The 24020-nt window shown below is 40.5% G+C and overlaps 1 protein-coding gene across 9 annotated transcripts in view; it reads left to right on the top strand.

Moving 5' to 3' along the window:
- Hdac9 (histone deacetylase 9) overlaps positions 1–24020 on the top strand; it is an 869516-nt gene that overhangs the window by 213008 nt on the left and 632488 nt on the right. The window contains exon 1 of one of the 9 annotated variants that reach the window (XM_006515261.3): positions 10227–22654. The exons of the other annotated variants lie outside the window; for them this stretch is intronic. Coding sequence (XP_006515324.1) covers positions 22597–22654 — 58 coding nt within the window. The 5' untranslated portion in view covers positions 10227–22596. Of the gene's footprint in view, positions 1–10226; positions 22655–24020 lie in introns of those variants that run through there. 9 annotated transcript variants of the gene reach the window in all.

Here is a 24020-nt window from a genome sequence, read left to right as displayed (position 1 = left end):
TGTTTATGGTATTAGCATAGTTAAACTCCTTGGAATTTAAGCAACCTGTGTAAAGTTATATTTAAGAATGTGTGCTTTTATGTTTGTGCCACTGTTCATCTGAGATGGTCCCTGAGCCGTGAGGCAGGATTGTGACACATGCATTCCATTTGTGTCTGAGCTCTTTGCTGTAACTCAATGTCTGCACTTTGATCTCTTGAAAGTTTTCGCATTAACCACTGTCCTTAGCACAGAGCAGTTTCTCTGATGAGGTCTGAGAGGTGCACTAATACAGGTTCAGTCCTGGTGCAAACCCTGTGTCCCCCAGCAGATGCTGGGAGATGTCACTGGTGTTAGGTTTTAGTGGTCTTAAAAGCTGAAGAAAGCTGACATCTTCACTGGAAGATTGTTAATATAGTATTTTGTGGGGGCCTGTTAGGTATGACCCACCCAGGGAAGATGAACTGCAAATTCTGTGAGATTCAGAGCAAAAGGAGAGAATATATAAAACCTGAAAGCATATATATTCTTATCTATTGATTATATATATATGGTACATGTAATAATACATGTATAAATATTGAAAGTCATTAACTTCCCTCAGTATGCTGTCTCTTAACTTAAACTCAAATTCTGGAGATTACTGTGAGTGTTCTCGGATGAACATGAAGGAAGGAGCAGGACCCCTCCAGGGACCCCTCATCTTCAGGTCTATTATATACGGCAGACTTCAGCTACATGAACACATGTGGAAGGCAAATCCAGAGACATCAGGAAAACACAGAGTCACATGACTGCTCAGGACTCACTGTGAACTCACCTCCCACAGGCCCGGTGATGATCTCGGCATCTTTATTAGTCACCCCTTCCCCTCCTTCCTCTATACCTTGAACATTTACCAAAACTGACCAGAACCTACGTAAAACTGGAGTGTTTTACGGCATTTGGGAAGAACCGAGGTGCGTCAGTTCAAGAACAATGCAACTTCTTGCCTGTTCTGCAGGATTTATTTTTCTTTGCCCAGAGTGTGCTTATTCTTGGCTTAATATCCATTTCTTTCAAGGTCCTTTTCATGAGACCTTGCAGGTTACCCATAAAGCTGTAAGGCCTCTGAGACAGTTCATTCACCTTACGTACATAGTTCGAGGAACTGCTTATTTAAATTTAGATTCCATCTCTGATGAAGTGTTTTGACAAAGTAATACCAGCTTGATGCTATTTAAAATATTTTGACAGATGGGAAAATTGTTTCAGTCTGACTTGAGCAGTACTTTATTGCAGTATTTTGCAACTTAGGAAAAAAAAAATTGGTAAAGGTACTCTCACTGTTCCCGGAAATAACATCCTTGTATTCTCTCTGAGAGGAACAGGGCCTCCATTCAGTCAGAGATTATAATATGTGTGTTGCATGCACTAAGGAGTCATGCGGTTTAAGCAAGAGGGAACATTTGTGGGCTATTTTCAAATAGGAATCACTTATTGTGCTGTAAGCAAACCTAAAGAAGTTCTAGAAGAGTTTGCTGTGATAACACCTGCCAAGCTTCCAAGGCCCCTGCTGCAAGGCCTGTTATGTGGCAAAATGACCAGAACTTGGAACTCATTTGAAGACAAGACTTAGATCAAACTGTGTCAATGTCTAGGTGTTTCAGACTATGTTTTAAAAGATTTAGATACTTCCAATTGATCATGAAGGATCAGCACCAGAATAACAACAAGCCAGGTGGCTCTTGGATCTGTTCATTAAATAGTTGTGCTGCAGGGCCTGATGGGTAGAGCCCCTCCAGTGTCTTCTCAGAGCAGCATCACCTAAGGCAAATGCTCCTAGGAGCTTGCTTGAAGTGTGTCTTCTAGGCCTTGTGAATCTGACACTGGTGAAACCAAACCACATGGATTTTAGCAAGGCCCCTTTAGATCTCTTGTCCATAGAGAAACTTTGTAAATACCACTCCTGCCGTCTTCAGAGAGGGGAACTCAGAAGGAATTGCTGCATGTGGTGTCTAGCCTGTTCTCAACTATAGAAGTCTCCATACTGTTTTACCTACCATGGTTTTGCTTCAGGCTATGATTAAATTACCAGGATGGGTCTTCCTTTGGAGGAGGACCTAAGATGTCCCAGATGTCTTATGCCAGGATGTGTTCCACTATGTTTGTCATGTAGTGACCTGACATTGCATATCGTCACCAGCATGATAGCTGGCACTTGTGTCAGCAACAGTTTCATGCTCATCAGACCATGAATGCCTGCTTTAGTTTCCTAATTACAGTAGAAGGCTGGTCATAAGAATGAGAAAGATATGTTAAAGTTTAAGGTTTTGTCTTCTCGCTGGCACAGCTAGCCTTAGAGTGATGCCCTTGTCCAAGGATAACATTTTCTTCAGGCCAGACAGAGAACTCTGAATGAAATCAGGGCTTTTTGCAAATGTGAAATCAAAGGAAAGGGAAGTTGATACTTTCTCAGGGTCCTCTATTAACTTGTGTAAGTCCCCCATACACTCATGCAACACATGATACATGAGAAGGGGAGGGAGTGTGCGAAGGAGGAAGAGATATATAGAGAGATAGAGCTAGAGATACACACACACACACACACACACATATACACATAAACACACATGCACACACACACACACACACACACACACACACACACACACACACACACCCCTTCCATACTGTGGAGGGCACCAAGCATCAGTGTCTTCTACTTAACTCTGTTATATATAATTTTACTGTATTTATCTCTTTCTGGTGTTTTAAGGAAACATCTTAAGTAAAATGCTAACAATTTTACCTGTAGATATTTTTATATCATTAAGTGAACTTTAAGATCTGCATTTTAGTATCACATTTTTACATGAATTACATATTTATCTTTGTTAATTTTCTGATGGAGACAAAGACACCAATCGATTAATGCTATTATAACCAGAAATATGCACTTAACTGTTTCAGGGAGATCCTTACTGCCAGACAGTATATTAAGTGCAGTTAATCTTATGATGAATTAATATATTTTGTCCTCACAGTCAACTTATAACAAAGGCCTTTAATTTTTTAATATGATCTAGAGAAAATGATATATTCTCCCCTTGCATTTGTATTATATATGAATGGCGAGAAAAATAACAAATTCACTTTTATGGTGTCTTATACTTTACATTTTCTTTTGGATTTCTCTTCAATTTTTTAAAAATGTTTCCTTCCATTAAAAAAGAGCATGTAGGATTTAGCAGATGGATTTCGCTCCACATCTGCTTCTACAATGCAGCATACAGAGTGCGCTTGCTACTCCCAGGGAAGTGGCATCGTTGTTCACATTTACAGAAAAGGAAGCAAGCTCAGAGAGGGTATCTGGGCTGTCCATTTTATATGTATCCAGCCAATCCAGGGCTCAGAATTGACCACAGGCTTCCATGGGCTTCAGTGGTTCCTGCATATTCTGTCTCGCTGGGTCAGGACCTCTATATCCCAGTACTATCATGATGCATGGATCCTTCATCTGAGTCCAGGGGCAGAGTTGTGACTGCTGTTTCCATTTGGAAGGACAGAGTAGGAGATGGTGGGCTTGGGCGCTGCTGTTTCACTATGAGTTATGCACAACTTTTGTCTTTTACTTAGAGCGTGTGACAGAAAATACTTTGGAAGGGAAATAGTGTTTGCTCTCAAAATGCCCACTTGGCATTCGTATGGAAAATTTACTTGAAACAATTCAAGGAACGGCTGCAGAAAAGCTTTGTGGCCAGTCTTAGAACTCCGTCTTTGAATGCGAGGGTCCCTGCATGAGGGGAACATGGGAACGTACTGTAGGCCTCAGGGTACTCATTCCTCCTCTGACTTCCCTCAGTGTGAAGGACTTGGCTGCTCCTGAATAACAGCACTTACGTTTACTTCTTTGACTTGATCTTTGATTTGAAAATCTGTGTTAGGTATACAGATATGGAGCTCAAAGGCAGGAGAGCTGCGGCATGCGTTTCCTAGGCCTCTATTCCTTTGCCTTCTCTGTTCCTCCCCTGTCTCAGAATCAGCTACCCATTCTTCATTCTTACACGACCGTCCTGTGTCTGTGAATGTATGTGCCAACATTAACACATTGCTGCTCTGTTTTGTGCGTCTCTCTCTTTTTTTCTTTGCCTTCTTCTTGTTCTTCTAAGAGCTCCTCTTCACAGCTATCTAATATTTCATGGTATGGATTTTTCTAAAATTAACTAAACAGGCTTTCTGTTAGCAGGCATTCTGTAGTTTCTAATTCTTTGCACATCGGAATATTTAGATGGAGATTGTGCCTAAAGTCGTAAGGACTTCTGTGTGCTCTCCTATTCTTAGCAGAAGCTTAGCAGCCCTGGGAGTGAGTCTTCAGCCTGGCTGGACGGAGATGAGATTGTTGAATTAGGTCACATGGGACAGGAAGCTGCTTGATGTCAATTTTCTCGGACAGCTATTTTTAGCTTCTGAACAGTAATCATGGCAAGAGATCTTTATATCTCGCCCTAGACAATCTTCTCTTGGAAGATTAAAGTGGACCCCTTTAAAGGGTTCAAAAATGCAATTTGCTAACAGTTTAATGGGTTGATTGGGGTCTTTGATAGTGTATTTCTGAAGGAGAAAAATGGTTTTGTGCTATAAAAGGTCCATCTGCTTTGTTCTCCATAGCCATTAAAACTTTTCAGATCTGTTTTCTTGTAGTCCACGAAGTTTTGGGATCCTAAATGTTAGGCATGTGTTTTCTGAAGTGCATAGTTTTTCTGTTTCTTTGTCCAGATCTAGGGATGCTCAGTTCCCTTTTACAGAGGAAGTTTTCTTCATCATCAAAGCTTTCTTTCACTCATACATCTATTAGGCATAGTTTACTTAAGGAAAAGTGTATCCAGTATTGGTGATTAGTAATTTTATGGGAAATAGGCTAGCATGAAAGTCATGTGGGACGTTGATCGAAATTCATGGATAGGTCATTCAGTTGTCCGCTGTTTTTCTGCCTGGGTTTTTCTCACATACCAAGATAACAAAATTGGTGCTAGGTGGCAAACAGTCTGTAAAGAAGACACTGACGCAGACTCTCTGGGAAGTGGATTTAGAGCATGACATTTCCCTGTCCAGAGATTTATGTCCTGACACTGTGAATTACTAAAGCTGAGGTCTGAACATGGGGCTCATTTCCCCTGGCTCAAAATTTAGTGAAGAGCTGCAGCCTGGGGCTGGAGTATCAGTTAGCCAGGCTCAGGGATTGAGACTGGTAAGCCCTATCAATAGGAGTGGACTTTAGGCTCTTTTGATTTTAATATATGCAAATGTCTTTATAATGTATGATGTGTTAGGTAGAAAATTATTTCACATGCCAGCAATTTAATTTAAAAATGATACTCTTGAATATTTTATAAACCACTGGAATAATATCACACCCTTAATGAGAATAATGTTGTGCTTGCTTTGTGTGCTCAGCCATGTGGCCAGCATTTTACTTACTACATGGACTTGATTTCTCTCGCTCTGTTAGGGAGTTTGTGCTAACATAGAAAATAAACAAATGAAGTTAAATGACAATCATCTTCACTTGGAAAATTTTACTAAGAACTATTTAATATACTTTTGGGATGAATTTCAGAGATGTGCGATGTCGACTTTGAACCTGTAATTTGATTATATATAAAATTAAAGTTGATTTAAGTGGAAAGAGTCAATACTTCCCCAAATTTAGTCAGAATGGTGAGAACACAAGCCAGAGGGTGTTTGCCTTTCTAAACCATCTTTATTCTTTTAAAACTGCCCTCCCATCCTTCTTCCTTACAAGGTAAAACTTTCCCTTTGCCAAGTGATGTTGGACAATTCTATGGTGACAGGCTCTATAGAAACTCAGGTTAGCAAGTGAGATTGGGAGAGGGGAGGGCAATGGAGGAATGGAGTCAGTCTATTGTGTTCTGGAGATGGGAGAGCACAGCTGTATCTCCATATCGGAGCCCAGCTGGGGACACTGCAGATTTCTTTGTGACTGCTTCTAACCCAGAACTACAATGAAGCAGTTATTTCTTTCAGGCTGGAGAAATCCAGGAGAATGGAAAGAGTGGGAGATAAATTATGAATTAGCCTGGACTGGCTGCTTGAGAATTCTATTTATAGTTACACTTGGTACAAAGTGCTTCGAAAAAACGGCAGTGAGTTGAAGCTGAGGTTGTATTTCAGGTGATGAATTTGTTTTTATCTCTGTCGGAGCTGTGTAGGACAGCCTTAGGAGTTCTGGAACAGCTGGGAGGTCGAGTTAACCTTCTTTATTCTTTATGTTTGGTGCCACAAATTGGGTGGTTTAGTTATGGATAAGTAAGGGATTTGCAGAACTTAAAAGTAATTTAATTGCAAAATCATGTGTGTACATCTCAAATGTAAGTAGAAGTGAGTTTCTCTAGAAAAGCAAAACAGATGAGTGGGTGGAGAAGGAAGGAGAAGGTAGGATACCTGAGAATGGAATTGAGGGGACGCTCAGAATTCACGTTCACTGCGTACCTGCAAGAAAATCGTATAAGACAAATGCTTGACCTTATCTACAGGAATCGAGGGAGCTGAGTTGTTATGGCTAATGCTCTGGAAAAATCTTGGTATGCAGACACATCTTAGGAAGAAACTAAAATGTTAGTAATACTTCTTCAGTGAGACAGACATTTCTAATCTTGTGACTGTCTTTTCATTTTGACAAATGTAACCTGTGCCCTCAGACTGCTGTGCTCTGTCCTCTCCATCCTAGGTAAGTGTGAGGTAAGAAAGAGTGGAAAGGGTGCCCTGTCTGTGCAAGTTTTCCTCACAGTTTCTCACAGGAAAAATCCTGGAGAAAGCCTGTGAAGTGACTGAGTAACAGTAAGGTCAAAAAGATTGAGATCTTCATGGAGGTACCATGCAGAGAATCAAGACAGAAAAACAGTAATGTAACTTGATATAAATAAGATGATTTGTGTGTGTGTGTGTGTGTGTGTGTGTGTGTGTGTGTGTGTGTGTGTGTGTGTGTGTGATATGTAACTCTGTGTGTGAATGAACATACACAGTCAGGAAGATATCTGAAGGTCAGAAGTTCATATCAGCTACTCTTTGGAGAGGAGGGGAAGTTGTAGAAGGTTAACAGAAACTTTAGGAAGTGAAGAGCTGCATATATGGAACAGTTTCTCTGCCTCCTCCTGCACTGACTTCCTCCTTGGACAGACATACTGCCATGATATCTTTCAGATCACGAGGGATCCCACCACAGCCTGGAGTGTCTGCTTTGCCAAATGTCCTTTAGAGGCTGTTCAGAAGACACTTGTTGTCAGAGATGGCCCTTTCTTAGATTGCTTTTTGTTTATGCTCATAGATCCCACATTTTTCTTAAGTTCTTTATTCTCTTTTGAAATTTGAAAATAGACTCTTCTCTCATACAGTAACCCAGACCACAGTTTCCCCATCTCCAGTCCTCCCAGATCCTCCCCAGCTCCTATCTTCTCAGATACACTCCCTCCTCCATTTCCCTTCAGAAAACAGCAGACCTGCCAGAGATGGCAATTAAACAGGACAGAACAAGATACGATAAGACAGGATGAAAGCCTTCATGTTAAGACTAGACAAGGCAACCCACTAGAAATAAGAGTCCCAAGAGCAGGCCAAAGAGTCAAGAGACACATCGGATTCAGCTGTTAGAGTACCAGGCAACTGCCAAGCTAACAGCAATAACATTTATTCAGAGGCTCTAGTGCAGACCCATGCTTAAGTCTCTGTGAGCCCATGTGACCCCTCTTTGTTGGTTTAGTGGGCAATGTTCTCCTGGTGTCTGCCAGTCCTTCTGATGCCTACAATCTTTCCTCCCCGCTCTTCCTTAGGGTTTTCCAATCTCCTATGGCAGGGGCACAAAGTAGAACTTAAATTTAGATCCTCTCTTGCCTCCCCCTCTCTCCATAATGTCTGTCTGTGGGTCTCTACCTACTACTGTCTGCTGCTAGATAAAGCATCTCTGATCATGACTGGACAAAGCAACTGGTTTATTAGTATAATAGGATATCATTGGAAATTATTTCATTGTTTTATTTTCCAGTTGTATTTAATTCTACCCTAGGTCTCTGTATTATCCAGTCTCCAGTTCCTGGCCATCCAGGAAGTGGATGGCATGAGCTCCCTCTCATAGTAGGCCATCCCATATTCTGAGCCACCATTGCCGTAGCACATCTTGCAGGCAGGGTAGATTTTAGGTGGAGGGTTTTGCAGCCTGGTTGGCATCTGGGCTTCTCTTTCCATAGCCTGCAAAGTACCTTCTGTGCCAAAGAGACTGTAACTTAAGGGTGAGACCCATGTAGCTCCAGCTCAACCTCTACATTCAGTGAGGTGTGTGGATGTTGTCCTCAGCAAGGCAGTTCTACTGTAAGTTTTCAGAGTGATCTTCTGTCCTGGCATCAGTTTGGGCTACTTAGGGATCTCCACAGGACATACTTGGCCAACAACTCAACCAATTACGACCTAGTCCCACATTGGGAAGAGTTGCCCAATCACAAAAGATGACCACTCATAGTCTGCATTATTAGTAAATTGAGCATTGCCAGTGCTGGCTGAGACTCCATATTCTGCATTATTCGTGAATTAGGCATTGCCAGTGCTGGCTGAGTGCTTGCTACACTAACGTACCTCAGGGGCTCATTGTACTTCCTGTGTTATCTATCACAGCTATGGAGAGTGGTCCCCTTACTTATTCAACCTTGAAAAATAAACTTTATAAGTAAAGTGTCATGTTTTAGTGTTGCAAAAATTATTTAATCTCAAATGGGGGGTTTTTGCTTTGCCTTTGATCATTTAGTTTCTGGATAAAAAAATCACACCACTTTTATTATTGTAATAAGCCTTAATCAGCACTAAAGCCGGGCAGATATCGATCCCCTATGCTATTAGAATCTATTTCCCCATCATTAACACCATTTTATAACTTGCCATGTTCTATCTGGGCAGCTCTTAACTCTAACTGGCCATATTTTTATTACTCACCTACCCTATGGCGCTTTTCCTTCTCTCTACTTTCTCTCTTCTCATGGGCTCCTCAGATCTCAAGCCCAAGAAGCGAAGAACCCTGCCTGTTTCTCTTCTGCCCAGCTATTGGCTGTAGACAATTTTATTTACCAATTATGGATAACTTTGGGGGGGGTACAAGGTTATATAGCATTACCTGTATAGCATCACTTGGCTATGTCATTTGGATATGTTATTTGGATACATGCATACTCTCTCATCTCTGGGGGGCATCCAGGCCTTGGGGACCAATAGTTAGTATTATAATTCAAGCAAAAGACCAAACCTCAACATTTTAGTATAAATATATAATTTTTTTGGAGATAAAGGTTTCTATGCATCCCAGACTGACCTTGAACTCATGTTGATCCTCCTGCCTCAGCTTCCCAAATTCTGGAATACTAAGTGTAAGCTGTAAGCTGCAGTCATATCTGTCTTCATCATCCTTTTACTAAAGTTCTTGAGCATCTTAAAACCTACAAAGAGAACTTATGACTCATGACCACAAGCTTCATGTACTTTTTTTTTATTACTTACTTTTTTTTAATTAGGTATTTTCCTCGTTTACATTTTCAATGCTATCCCAAAGGTCCCCCATACCCCCCCCAGCCCCCTACCCACCCACTCCTCCTTTTTGGCCCTGGCGTTCCCCTGTACTGGGGCATATAAAGTTTGCAAGTCCAATGGGCCTCTCTTTGCAGTGATGGCCCACTAGGCCATCTTTTGATACATATGCAGCTAGAGACAAGAGCTCCCGGGTACTGGTTAGTTCATATTGTTGTTCCACCTATAGGGTTGCAGTTCCCTTTAGCTCCTTGGGTAATTTCTCTAGCTCCTCCATTGGGGGCCGTGTGATCCATCCAATAGCTGACTGTGAGCATCCACTTCTGTGTTTGCTAGGCCCCGGCATAGTCTCACAAGAGAGAACTATATCTGGGTCCTTTCAGCAAAATCTTGCTAGTGTATGCAATGGTGTCAGCATTTGGAAACTGATTATAGGATGGATCCCTGCGTATGGCAATCACTAGATGGTCCATCCTTTCGTCACATCTCCAAATTTTGTCTCTGTAACTCCTTCCATGGGTGTTTTGTTCCTATTTCTAAGAAAGGGTAAAGTGTCCACACTTTGGTTTTCTTTCTTCTTGAATTTCATGCGTTTGGCAAGTTGTATCTTATATCTTGGGTATCCTAAGTTTCTGGGCTAATACCCACTTATCAGTGAGTACATATTGTGCGAGTTCCTTTGTGATTGGGTTACTTCACTCAGGATGATACTCTCCAGGTTCATGTACTTAAAGAAACCAAAGCAGTGCAAGTTTTGCCTGGTGTAGAATGTGGTTCTTTTATTTGTATTTGCTCCCTCTAAATTTCATGGGTTAAGGTAGGGAGGTCACAATCTCAATTAATTAATTAACAGCAGGTTGGGGTTCTTTGCACTTCTGCTTCTCTATTTGTTTAAACCTATAGACGTTTAGAATAAAAGTTTTAATCAGTGGCGTGTGGAGCCTAAGCTCTCTTGCTTGACACACAGATACCTTGGATTCCTTTGAATGTCAGGTGAAAACAATGAACTGTCAGACCAGCACTAACATCCTCAGTGTCTGGCACTGATCCAACGCTCTGACCAGCATGGGTGTTGAGACAGCACAGGCAAGCACTTTGGATTGTTATGTGGAAAGACTTGGATTTGAGCCTGTGGCTTTTTGCATACCTGACTTTTACACGTGTCTGTGCACAGTGTTCATGAGTGTCTGTGTGTTTGTATCTGTGTGTGTATATCTCTGTGTGTATGTGTCTGTATCTTTGTGTGTGTGTGTGTGTTTCTGGAGATTGTACCAAGACCTTGTGAAGGCTAGACAAGGGCTCTTCCACTGAGCTATAGTCGCAGTCCCTTATATTAACATTGGAAAGTTATTACAACCATTGTTTCTTTAGGGTATTGCAAATTTTATATGCCCCAGTACAGGGGAATGCCAGGGCCAAGAAGCAGGAGTGGGTGGGTAGGGAAGCAGGGCGAAGGGAGGGTATAGGGAACTTTCAGGATAGCATTTGAAATGTACATAAAGAAAATATCTAATAAAAAATGTTAAGGACAAAAGTGGTAATAGCTAACCTGCAGTGTTGTTGTGAAGAATAAATTTAAAAGCACATATAGAGTGTCTCACTACAGATTTCCTGTGGTAGCATTTCTCAAATGTTAAAGCACCTATCAGAATCCTGTCTGAATGCAGACTGTCATCCACCCAGGCTGTATGCAACCTGAGATGCATACTTCCCAGAAGCTCTCAGCAGATGCAGAACCCAGAGAAGCAAAGTCTTTGGAGAACTGCCTCTACCTTTGAGTACTTTTATGTGTTGGAATGACAGATCATTTTCACTGATAACTCTGAACTTAATGTCTGACAATTTGGTTGATAATGGATGTGTATGTAAAAACTAAGAAGTAAAGCCTTCAGAGGATCATCTGGGAAGGAGTATGTTGTATTCAAGTTTGAGATGCCAGAAATTAAGTTTCAAGTCCTGTTTGGAACAAGGCAGCTTTAACAGACACACCCACACAGAAGCATTCCTGTTCTTGCCGTTGTATCACATGGTCCCTTTTGGCAGAGTTCTCGATTGAAGCCACAATAGGCTAGTTTTTCAATTATTCTTCTAAAATGGAAACCTGTGGCCCTCAGAGCATTGTTCCTTCTCTAAGATGAGTAGGAATTCCTGAAATTAAATATGTCCAATTGATGTCTGATAAACTTGATTCTGAGAATTTGAGACAGGCTTGCGCTATGTAGTACAGCTTTGAAGTTAAGATCTGTTTGCCCCAGCTTTATGAAAATTGGGTTATAGGCACACACCATGCAAACAGGAACATGGATCTTAAAATAGAATTTTGAAGATGTGAGAGGATAAACTTTGCAGGAATGTGGAATCTTTTTCCACACTGACAACAAGGTAGAACCTCTGATTCTTCCCTGTCTTTCTCAAAGGGGCTTTGGTAATTGCTTTGGTTTTCACAGGGCATCGGGCTACCTTGGTCCTGAATCTGTTCTCTGATAATGACTAACTCAGCTGCTGCTCCAAGTACCAAAACCAGTGAAGGGTTTCATGTCCCCTTTGAATTGAGTGTTCAGGCTACAAGTTCTTCTGGGTCAAGCAGATGATGTTCTGTTCTGTAGTTTTTTGTTTGTTTGTTTGTTTGTTTTTTGTTTGTTTTGTTTGTTTGTTTGTTTGAGACAGGGTTACTCTGTATAGCCCTGTCTGTCCTGGAACTCACTCTGTAGACCAGGCTAGCCTTGAACTCAGAAATTCACCTGCCTCTGCCTCCCAAGTGCTGGGATTAAAGGGGTGCGCCACCACGCCCAGCTTGCAGTTTTTAAAGAGGTTTATTCTGTGTTTTCTGACAGTTACTGGCCCCTCTTGCAGGAGGGACTAGGTATAAAAGTCCTTTGAAATGGTAGTGTACTTAAAATTTTGTCTGATCAAGTGTAAATGGGGGAATGAAGCCTGCTGCAAACAGTAGAGAGCAGGCTGATGTCCTTGGGACTGTGACTCACCTGTCTTCAGTCTTTCAATTATGTGACCCTGATTTTAAAACAGCACCAATGAGATTAAAAGTACACTAGAGGTCACTTCACCCTGAATTCCTTGCCTCTTGGGAAATTTCCAGTGGACGGTCTTCCACGTGAAGCTTGGCATGCTCCCATGCCTTAGCTTGCAGCCCTCCATGAAATAAGGCAGAATGGCAAAGGGCTGTGGCTCAGGACAGGAGTTAATGGGAACATACACCTCATGTTCTTGAATGCAATCACAGATGACAGGTACACATCTAACCTTCTAAAAATGAGGCAATAGCTTCCCTTATCACACATGCTTGAGCAGTCACACCTCTCTCCTGCCGGCTCAAGTAACAGTCGGATTGGAGGAGGCATTTACTGCAGTGGCTTTCCTATTCAGACAGCACAGCCAATGAATAGAGTCAGTGACTCCCAAAGTCACCTGTGGAGACGGTGAAAATATTTAAAATTCCCGACTCCCACCACATTCATGGAAAGAGAATTATAGTGGAGAGGGCTCTAATCACCTGGAATTTTAGCCTGCTCTGTGGCTGACTGGAATGCACCTGTCCTGATAAGTGGCTTGGTAGTAAGTAGCTCTTTCTGGTAATGATGGGTTATTTTCTTGAGAGGAGAAGGCAGGGAATTAGTGTTGACAGGCCAGAGCTTAGGTTTCAAGGAGACCACAGCTCATACCTTGGTTCTGCCCTTTCTGGTTGGATGGATCCTTCTTCCTATTTTTCTCATGTGATAGGTGGGGATGAGACTTCCATCACAGGGTGCCGAGGACTGCATATTAAAGCTCAGGCTTGGTGCAGTGTATGGTTTACTGTAGACTTTTGCTTCTCCAAGCCAACCCTCGGATCAGCAGCGACAGCATCACTGCAGAAAAGATGCTGGGCGTGCAGAAGGCCAAGATCACCCTGCTTGGCATCTACGTTGCCTGGGATTTATAGCCCATAGCGCCATCACACTTTGAGTGTTTTTTTAGAGTTAGCCACAGGTTGGATTGTCTTCATTTCACGCTGTTCATTTTCAAAATACAGTGTGGTGGCCATCTAGATGACCTGGCAAGTAAGTGTGCTTCTTGTGAAAACCTGATGATTTGGATCTGATCCAAGAAACCCCAGAAGGAGAGAACTAAGCCCACAAAGTTGACCTCAGATCTCTACACACTTGTGGTTCCCCATCACCTACCCGTAATAAATAAAAAGTAAAATAAACAAATGAATAAATAAATAAGTAAATTTAAGAGCGTGGGAGTTGACACAAGGACATTCTAGGACGTTTATTGTTTTGTCTTATTGTCATTGATTACTGTAATCACTGCTGTGGGTGAACAATAGTTTGGGTTTCAGTAAAACTTTGGAAATTGCCTCTCAGTTCCTTCTTTTTATATTTAAGCACATAACCATAAACTGTAAAGCCAGAATCACAGTTTAGAAGAAGGCATAATGTATCCACAAATAAAAGCTCATCTAGCAACCAATAAAATGGAAACTTGTGAATGTTTGAAGCACAGTCTCAGCCAGATTAAAAGAAAAAAAAAACAGATCAAATAAAATATTTGGAAACTATGCTATTTGTTGATGCCTATAAAATTTAAAAATAAACCCAACAAATCTGCTTATTCCTGCAAAGTCTAAATTTTGTGAGTTCCCGTGATTATTGGAATCACCATTGTAAATGTGTTGCTAAATTTAATTCTTTATTTGACTTTTAAAACTCACCAGTTTACTGTTTGCAGTTTAACTCTGGCAAAAGGGTAGAAAACTCTGACTTTTAAGAGGTCTCTGGACTCTGTTCCTCCAAAAATATTTTAAGCTATTTAAGCTCTGAAAGGCACATCAAGAAGTATCGGCCAGCTAGAGGAGTATTAAGTTCATGAAGGCTTTTGAAATTTCTTTAAATCTTTTTACAGAAATAGCATAGCTGTCCTGGGCACATTATCTCGACCTTCCCCCAATATTTTGTTGTTTTCATTTCCTTGGAGCACTAACTGGGCAATAAAGTCTCCTTACTTATTGTTGTAACAGGATTTTGTTGTTAATGATCAACTTTTCACACAGAACTCTAACCTTAAGGATTCATTATCATGGGGGTGAATTATTTTCTTCCTCTTGATATTGCATGCTATTTAAGCACCTACTGCTTAAATACTGCCTGGGTAGGCACTCTGAATTCAATAGATTCACTGTCTTATCTTCATGGAAAAGATGTTCAGGGTATTCAGATACATTCACCTGTCCAATGACCATCTAAAATACTCACAGGGGCAGCCAGCCAATCTCCTTGTTTCCGAGTATGAGACTCATCTGGGTGGATCAGACACGTGCCTATGCTTTTGTTCTGACCCCATCTGTGAGCTGTATGGCTGACCTTATTAAATCAGCTAGTGAGGGCTTCATGGACTTGGAAATATTTCATAAACTGCCAGTTAATGGGGGAGCTTTGCTGTGAATTGTTTGAGCTTTTGTATTTCAGGACAGCAATTATGCAAGGGGGTGGGGAGTCTTGTGCATCGGCTTCCTTGTCTAACTCTGAACAAGGCACTGCTGTAGCACTGGTGGCTTTTCAAAAGTGTCCCTACTTGTCAATCACATCGACTCATCCCCAGTAGAGGACTTGTGAATCTGGTAACTTCAGATTTAAGCTAAAAAAAAAAAAAAAATGCCAATGATCCATGGAAGTCACCGTTATTCTTTCTGCTGAGTCATTTTTTATTAATTATTGTTCCCTGGTACATGAGGGGGAAGAGAGGTCTATTTGGGTGGGTTCTGAGTGTGCAGCTAGGTTTGATATTTGTTCTTCCTGACACCCCTCAGTGCTACAAATTATCGCAAAGCTGTTGTGGGTAACTGGATGGCCACTTGGTTTCATAATGACTAATTCTGTAATCTTAAGGAGTCCTACAATATCTGTGGGGAAACTTTTTTAATTGCCTGTTTCTCAGCATTTTTATTTCATTCACGACTTGGAGGAGAGGAAAGGTGAGGTCATTAAGGAGAAAGCTGATATGGACAAATATGTGTCTCAGGTTGATCCATAAAAGAAAAAAATCACACTTCTTTTTGTAGGACAAACGGTTTCATATTGTTCAAATATTTTCTTTATCTACATCTCAAGGCCTACAAGTTCTGGTGTGAATTACGGGATGTCTATAGAAGGCTTAGAGCTTTAATTAGTGGAGGAAAGGGAACTGGTACTTGCTGGTTTCAGGGACCTTTCCTTGTCATTTCCCTTCCCCCTTATGGTCCACCCTTCTTTAATGCAGCTTGAAGAAACCTTCATGCCCACAGCCTAACCCCATCCATTCACCCTCAGTCTGTCTGCCTTATCCATCTCCATACCTGCCCTGCCTGTGGTCTTTTATTGCTGTTGCTGCAACTGGGTGTCTTTCTATTGTCCAGGCAGGCTGATCTGGAATCCCTGACAGTCCTTCTGGTCCTGCTTCCCTTGTTCTGGGGTTCCAGGTGAGAACCACCACACCCACCTCTCCCTTAACTGTGTGGGAACAAAGCGTGGTTCTTAAGGATAAACTCAGTGCTGAAGCATGCATTCTAAACAGGCTATGTGCTTACACACTACTGAAGATGCTCCATTGAGCCAGAGCCATTGTGTAGCCTTCGTGAAACAGTTCATCTGCATGCTTGTCAATGTACAAGAGTAAGATTAAATCAGAAAGTAGCTGTTTAATGTAGTTCAGAATTGGCACGTATCAGTGAGTCCTGGAGACAGGTTATCTTACTGTCCTTTATGAGGGTTCATTCTGATGTGATTTAGATAGTGCATGTATAATTGCTTTATAAACTTATTTTTCCTGGACAGGCCACTTCCAACAAAATTGTGTAGTAGGGGCAGATAAGACGCTCTCTGTTGCACAAGAGAACCATAGAAATGTTGATAGTCATTCCTTTTAAATTGGAGAATGGCAACTTTTATAAAAATAGCTGTGAATATTTCACTTGGTACTGATATAAAAACTAGGGCAGACATTGAAATATTTCTGTTTTTCAATATGTATTAGCCTCATTTTCAAAGAGCTCCTTGACATTTAAAGTTAGTGAATTTTGTTTTATGTCTCTCTTAAGTGGAAGTTCCTTTTAGATTTGGAGTGTAAGAGATGTGTGCATATCTTGTGCAGGGGAGGAAGATTAATGGGTGAAATGCTTGCCTGCAGCAAAAGCCCGAAGGTCCAAACACATATAAGAGTTGTCCTGTGAGCTCTGTCTGTGTCCTGTGACATATGCATGACCCTCCGTATACACACAATAATCATAAATGGAATTCAAGAGGGAAAAAGGTACAGCTTGCAGGCTGTTCAGCTATGAGTAGTGTGTTGACAGTAACATATAAGGAGGATCATTTATCAGTAAACACTGCTCATCTATGAAGTGGCATAATCAAAATTATTCTCAGTGTAGTGCTTCATGCCTCTAACAGAAGCTTCACAATTCACATTATGCAGCTGGTTTCTTTATCATCACAAAAGTCTGCCCAGGAGAGAAGTTGTTTTCCATTTGGAGTCATGGGCATTGCATATAACTTTTGGATCATAAGCTAGCACAGAGTAGCTGGTGCGTATGTGTGTGTTTGGAAGTGTGTATTACCACAGCAGATACTACCGAGGCTGATTTCCCTCCAGTGATATTTAGATGTAATTTGTTGTTGAAATTAGCTTCCAAGTACAAGGTTTACTTAATGAGAATATATTATTATTATTATTATTATTATTATTATTATTATTATTATTACTATTATTTTTGCTCCACTGCAGCTCTTGATACTTAGTGGTAGATTTGGTTTCATATTAAAAAGTTTACTTTGAATAGTTTGATTGTTAAGACAGTGTCTAGTGTCCTTAGGTGTGGCTGACGATGATTGCTGACAAACAAACATTGGTGTGCGGGTATCCTAGAGGAGCAGAGCAGAGGAGAAAGCACACAGCAAGCAGGGATTTAGAACAGGGTTGAAACAGTAACAGGTAAGTTACCATAATGGAGGAAGAAGCAAAAGCGGCATTCCTCTGCGAGAGCAAAGCACCCAGTAAACAGAAGACAGCCTGGGAAGGATCTGGGAAGAGCAAGACAGACTAGGACGAACTTGAGGGCTAACATGGTAGGAGTTGCAGGACGTGTAGTGTGATGGTAAATAATTCCACCACTGCAATGCGTTTTCTTCCTTAAATTGCGCTGACCTCAGAGATGGTTTGTCTACTGTAAAAAATCATGTTACCCATTCACTGCTCTCTCCAAACACCTCCTGCACTTAATAAACAGACTCCTTATTTTCCTAGGTATGAAGGCCCCAAACCTCACTTACCTTTGATACCTTGCATTTATCCAGATGCCATACGCAATTGTTTTCAATTCTTGCTGGCTTTACTGTGCCAATTGTATGTGTCCTGGGACACACTGGCATCATCTCCAATGCTGTGACCATGGTCCAGGCCACTGTTCATTCTTAGGGATGTCATTGCTGTGGTTTTTGATTCCTGCTTTTGATTCTGGGCAAGTTTCTGTCCAGACTCTTGTCAACACATCATCTGGAAAGATCTCCCCAGAATTTCCTAGAGGGTAAAGATGAGCCTCCACTATGTCTTGTGGGTCTCAGAGGGAGAGATGGGCACTTGACCATCTTAAGATCTTTACAGAGCTCTTTATAAAAAGGACTGAGAGCAGACAGACACTCCTAGAGCTTGTGCCTAAGCACTGTACCTTCTAAGAGTCCTTAGGTTCAAGGTACTGGGGATCAACAGTGGGGAAGCCAAGGTCCCACCTCTCCATCTTTTGATTTTTGGCAGGGATATGAGGAGATGCCCTATTGCCAGACAATAACTGCAGTGCTTCTAGGATATCCATGTGCTAGGGAAGCCAGGTGTCTTCATTGGTTTGAGAATTGTTAACTGTACTTGGCACCTTGTAGGGAGTCAATCTTGTCAGCTATCTACAAAGCTACTAGGCATCATTTTAGGTTCCGACAGCTTTAGTTGGGTGCTGCATACTGTTGCTGCTCACAGTGTGGTTTTTCTGATCAGCAGTGTCAGCAGCATCCTGCAGTTGGTTAGCTTTGCAATGTTTCAGGCCATGTCCCAGCACAGCTGAACAATTTATAGTCTAACAAGATCCCTGGGTGAGTCCTCTGCACATTAAGCTTGAAGAGCGTTGCTGTAACATAAAATGATGAGTATGGAATAGCTCTTGGTTTTGTGGAGCTTAGAGGTCTCTAAAATCACTTTAGTGTTTACAGACATAATTGCAATTCAGTATAAAGTGGTAAATGACATGAGATCTTCTCACCGGGTCCTAAGATACAACAGCTTGTTTTAAACTCAGATTTAAAACAGTATCAAGTTCATTTTCTGACTGTTAAAGTCAACAGCTTTATAAGTTACAATAAATGTTTCTCTGTTCCTATTACCGTCAAAAGCTATAAGCTGCATTGCTTATCATGTATCAGATTGGGAGAACTAAATTTGTTCATGTACAAATGAGCCATAAATGCATGTTGAACCCACTGCCTGCATAAAAACAACAAAAGAATAAAAATATTCAAATAGCTTTAGGACCAGGAGAAGTCACACTTCAGAGAAGTCCAGGCTAAGATAAAACTGTGAACTGCAATGTTAGGTACCTAAATGTCTTTTGCTCAGAACTTTGGGAAGGAAAAACCTTATGTTTTGAATAAATAAGTAATGGTTAAAACAAAAACATGCTGTATAATTTTCCATGAACAGAACATTGACTTCAGTTGCTGTCCTTTTAATAGTATTAATTTCATCTTGTTAAGTTTACCATTACAGATTTTAAGAATTACTTCTCATGTAGTGAAAGTAACAGGCAAGTTCCACTGTGCCCAGCTTGCAATGATACTAACTAGAATTATCTATTATATTATATTTGCATATTGTATAGGGTATGCTTTCTTTACTAGTCTTTTTCATATTGAGTAACCAGAGGATATAAATATTATAAATACTAATCTTCTGGAAATGAACTCCTTATGGTAGGTAGTTATGACTTTAATTTAAGTTGAATCTGGTAACTTAAATGTTATTGCTTAGTTTATGCCAGTAACTGAGTAGTAGTCACAAGATATAATCTATAAGACAGCTAATGTGTTACTGAAAAACCCTCTGTTTCAGTAAATATTACTTCAAGCCATATACAGTTGCTTATATTTGGCATTTCCAACCATGTGGTGATTTCATTTGAGTCAGCCTAACACTCAGTACAAATTTGAATTTTTACACCAATTAGAATAATTATACCACCAAACCTGGAATGCCTACACTTCTTCTTGCAGTGCTAATTTTTATACCTGAGAAACAAGGAGAGAGCTAAAAGCAAAACCGCTTGTTTCTGAGGAAATTGTTTTTATAACATTGCAGAAATATGTAAAAAAAAACTAATTAGAATTATTAATAACCAGAAATTTTATGGTAAATTTAAAGAACCTACAATGTCAAGTTGGATAGACAATTAAAAACAAGGGTGTCCAAGTTTCTCTGAAATAATTTTCTCTTTCTTAACTAACACTAAACTTAGCAAGCTTCCTGATTGTTATTGGTAAACAACTTTCTGGTTATTTGAATCTTCTGTTGATGGTTACTCCCCCTCTCCCTGTCGCACAGTAGATAAAACAGCAGCAGCATCAGTTTACTACTTTGGGATTAGCATGTTCTGAGGTACCTTTCAGCAATTGGTAGCCAGCACATAGGAAAACTCTAAAAGTGTTTAGGAAAATATTTATTCAAGTTGTAATTATGACTAGGAGACGAGTGGACATGAGGTGTTCAGAGACCCGTACTTTGCTTTTTTAATTCATTAAAATAAAATGAAATCATAAAAATGTAAGTCATGCCCATTTTCTCTTTGAAGTTAGGTTCCTGTTGAAACCGGAGAGAACACCACAGTGTAACTTAAGCTTACTAATAGGAGAAGTGGCTGCCTGCCAGGGCCTTCCAGGGTGCCTTGGCCTTCCCTTTAATGTGTTATTAAAAAGTGCCTGTGAGGTGTTGAGGCTGGACTCACAGGTCCTGGGCCTGGAGCTTTGCAATGAAAATCCAGCACTTGGTTAGCATATTGAAATTGGAAGTCATGCAGAGCTAGGCTTCCATTATCTAAACCTGCAAGCTGTTAATATGTATGCCGTCATTCAAATGTATTGCGAGATGGGAATTTTTCCTTTCTAAGTGAGTACTTGAGATGCTCGTGGAGACTGACCCAGCGCTGCACAGGAACTTTCCAGGGGATCAGATCAGAACTGGGCCCCTCGGAGAATATGGGGTTCGGAGTCCTCCGTTATAGGATCATGTGTGTGGTGACACTGGCCTGATGCTCTGGATTTTGTAGAGCAGTACCCGTATTGAAGGGACCATAATCCTCAGGCTACAGGCGAGAATACATTTCTCATCCATAGTGCTTCCATATAGATCCTGCCTTTTAAAAACTTCTCTTTTATCCATTTTTATATGCATCCCATTGTCTATTTAGTTTGCCTATTACTAAACCATATCCTTAAGCTCCAACTTTTATTGTCATAAATGAGTTCATCTCTCAGCCTTCATCAGAGACGCTTCTGTTTTGCAATAGATTGTGATTAATACAGAGACCTACAACTGCTCAACATGCAGGGAACAAGAGACTGCTGTGTGCAGATCTAAATGGAAACTGCATCACACCCTTTCCTTTTAAGGCTTAAGTGTCATTACAAAAGAGGGTAGAAAAAATTGCAAGACCTAGAGACTGTGGACACCTGTGGAGAAATTACTTGCCGCACATGACAGTGCCATTGCGCATGTGGAATTAGTAGGTGTGACTATATCACATGACCTGTTCAAAATCAAGTCAGCTAAAATTCCAGCATGGATGGGCAGTTCTCATTAAGTCTTGCCCCTAACTGAGGAACTTTTGACAACTAATTTAGGCTGCTAGGGGAACAAGAGTCAAGTTCTTCAAGGATATGATCTGGGAGAAGCTACCCATTCTCTAGTAGATGGAATTGTATCTATGCACGCACACACACACACACGCACACACACACACACACACACACACACACACCAGTAAGTGCATTCAATGCATTTAGTATCCAAGGAGCTAAAGAGATCTGCAACCCTGTAGGTGCAACAACATTATGAACTAACCAGTACCCCGGAGCTCTTGACTCTAGTTGCATCTGTATCAAAAGATGGCCTAGTCGGCCATCACTGGGAAGAGAGGCCCATTGGACACGCAAACTTTATATGCCCCAGTACAGGGGAACGCCAGGGCCAAGAAGTGGGAATGGGTGGGTAGGGAAGTGGGGGGGGGGAGGGTATGGGGGACTTTTGGGATAGCATTCTAAATGTAATTGAGGAAAATACGTAATAATAAAAAATATTAAACAAAACAAAACAAAAAAAAACAAAGCAAATGAAGTTAGGAGGAAAATGAAATCTGGGGATGGGTCAGTTATAGAGGAGGGATTCGGAGTTGGTATCTGATGAAACTACATTATATATGTGTATGTATGTATGAAATTCTCAAACAATAAAAATGTAATTTAAAATAATGAAGAGCAAAAAACTTTTGGAATGGAAAAACATTCTCCTTACTGTCCCGCTATTATTTGAACTTTCTAGTCCGACTTTCTGTGTCCGGGCCCAGCCTTACAGGGTGCTTAAGAGGCGTGTGATCAATAAATCGATACTCTGTTCAGCTAGCTAGAATATGTTTGCATTGGAAATAGTATGTGTGTTACTTACAAGATACTTTTTGGATATTTCATTGCCTAAGATTCATTTTCTTGTGTGAAGATAATGTGAAGGCATGATACTACACCAAACATGTATAGTTTCATGTTTGGGGATGATAAGCGTTTTCAATATTATTTTCAAAAAGAATAGATAGTTTTATCTGTTTCTTATCTATCAAAAATAAAGACTTAGGTTTTGAAGACTCTTTTCAGAGATAAAACTTCTAAAGACACATGACTTGGAATATCCCTAGTTGTCCGGCTCAGTAATATCTGTCTTGTATGTTGACAGTAGGCATGTGGATTGTCTGGTGCCATGATGCCTTCTTGAATGTTGACAGTAAGCATGTGTGGATTGAGTCTGGTGGCTGGTTCTAGTTTAATCTCTGGTAAGTCTATTCTTTTACTCAAATTGGTGTTTCATTATTAAAATTAGTGGGTACATAACACATCTTGCCTGTCAAAAGGACATATAGTTTTAATATTTTGCCACACTCTCTCAGGACACTAGTCTGCAATGTGGGTTAATGGGTTGAAAGCCTGTGAATGTCAGAAAAACAAAAGAGAATTAATCTCTTAGGACCCTTTTGTAACCACCAACTTCTGGTTTTTATTTTACATTTTGTATACCTCAAGCAAAAAAGAAAGAACTATTTCCCTCAGCTCCCTCCCTTTTTCTAAAAATAATTCACTTTTGGTTTGTAACCCTATAACACATGCCAAAATTCAACCCAGAGTGAATTTTTGTAGCAAACTTAAAACCCCCAAAATAGAAACTGCTGACAGTTTCTTAAATACAGAAACACTGGCAGGTGCCTTGGTAATAAATTCACAGGCTTAGAATCCACAAAACAATAAAGTTATGCAAATTGGACTATGAAGAAAGAATAACCCTGAGACAAACAGCAAAGACACAGCTTCAGCCCCTGGGCTCCTGATTTGGTAACGTGGGACAAGTCACCTTAAGAGAATCACGGAGATTTAAGATCAAGGGAGCTTTCCCAGACATAACACTGGGCCACAGCTCGAGCAGAAAAATTAAGAACAGACTTCTTTGTTGCCCTAACCATAAGCAGACAGGACCAACTCACAGGCCTTGCTTATGGCTCCCAGGGTGAAGTGGAAAATTACAGAGTACTTCCTTGATGAAGTTCTCAGAGTTGCCGTTTTAATTGTTCCTTCAGCAACATCCCCGTCAGTCATATTTAGATTAGCTGTTTAATTTTAGTCCAACAATCAAGAATGTCATCCATTTCTGAATCCCATTTATTTTAAACATCCATACTTAATTGTCTTTTACTTTTGTTATTAACCTCTGATTCTGGCAGCAAAACAGAAAGCTGATCTTCTTTAATAAAAAGAAAAGGTGATGGGCGACTAGCTTATTTCAAGTAAATACATTTTCAATTAAAATGTAAAATGTCTCTAATAAGCTCAGATGGAGTAAATGGAGCTAGAGAGACCAGCACTTTCCTTTAGTGGGTGATAAGGCGCGACTTCTGATCCGGAAGCATTGCTTGCAGAATGTAATCAAAATGTTTCATGTTTTTATTTTTTGATTTTTATCAATTTTAACTGCCAAAGCAGCTCAGAATGGATGCTCTGCTTTGAAGAACAAAGTTGCCAGGGTCAGTGACCATAAATACTTCTTTTTAAAAGTGCTGTGTCTCATTATCTAGCACTGCTAGATGGTATAAATAGGTTCTCAGAAGGATTACCTGAAATGTAAAAGCTCATGATTATAAACTCAGAAAC

This window comes from Mus musculus, chromosome 12, assembly GCF_000001635.26.
Source record: "Mus musculus strain C57BL/6J chromosome 12, GRCm38.p6 C57BL/6J".
Classification (NCBI taxonomy): domain Eukaryota; kingdom Metazoa; phylum Chordata; class Mammalia; order Rodentia; family Muridae; genus Mus; species Mus musculus.
This window is presented reverse-complemented; position numbering and strand designations above follow the sequence as displayed.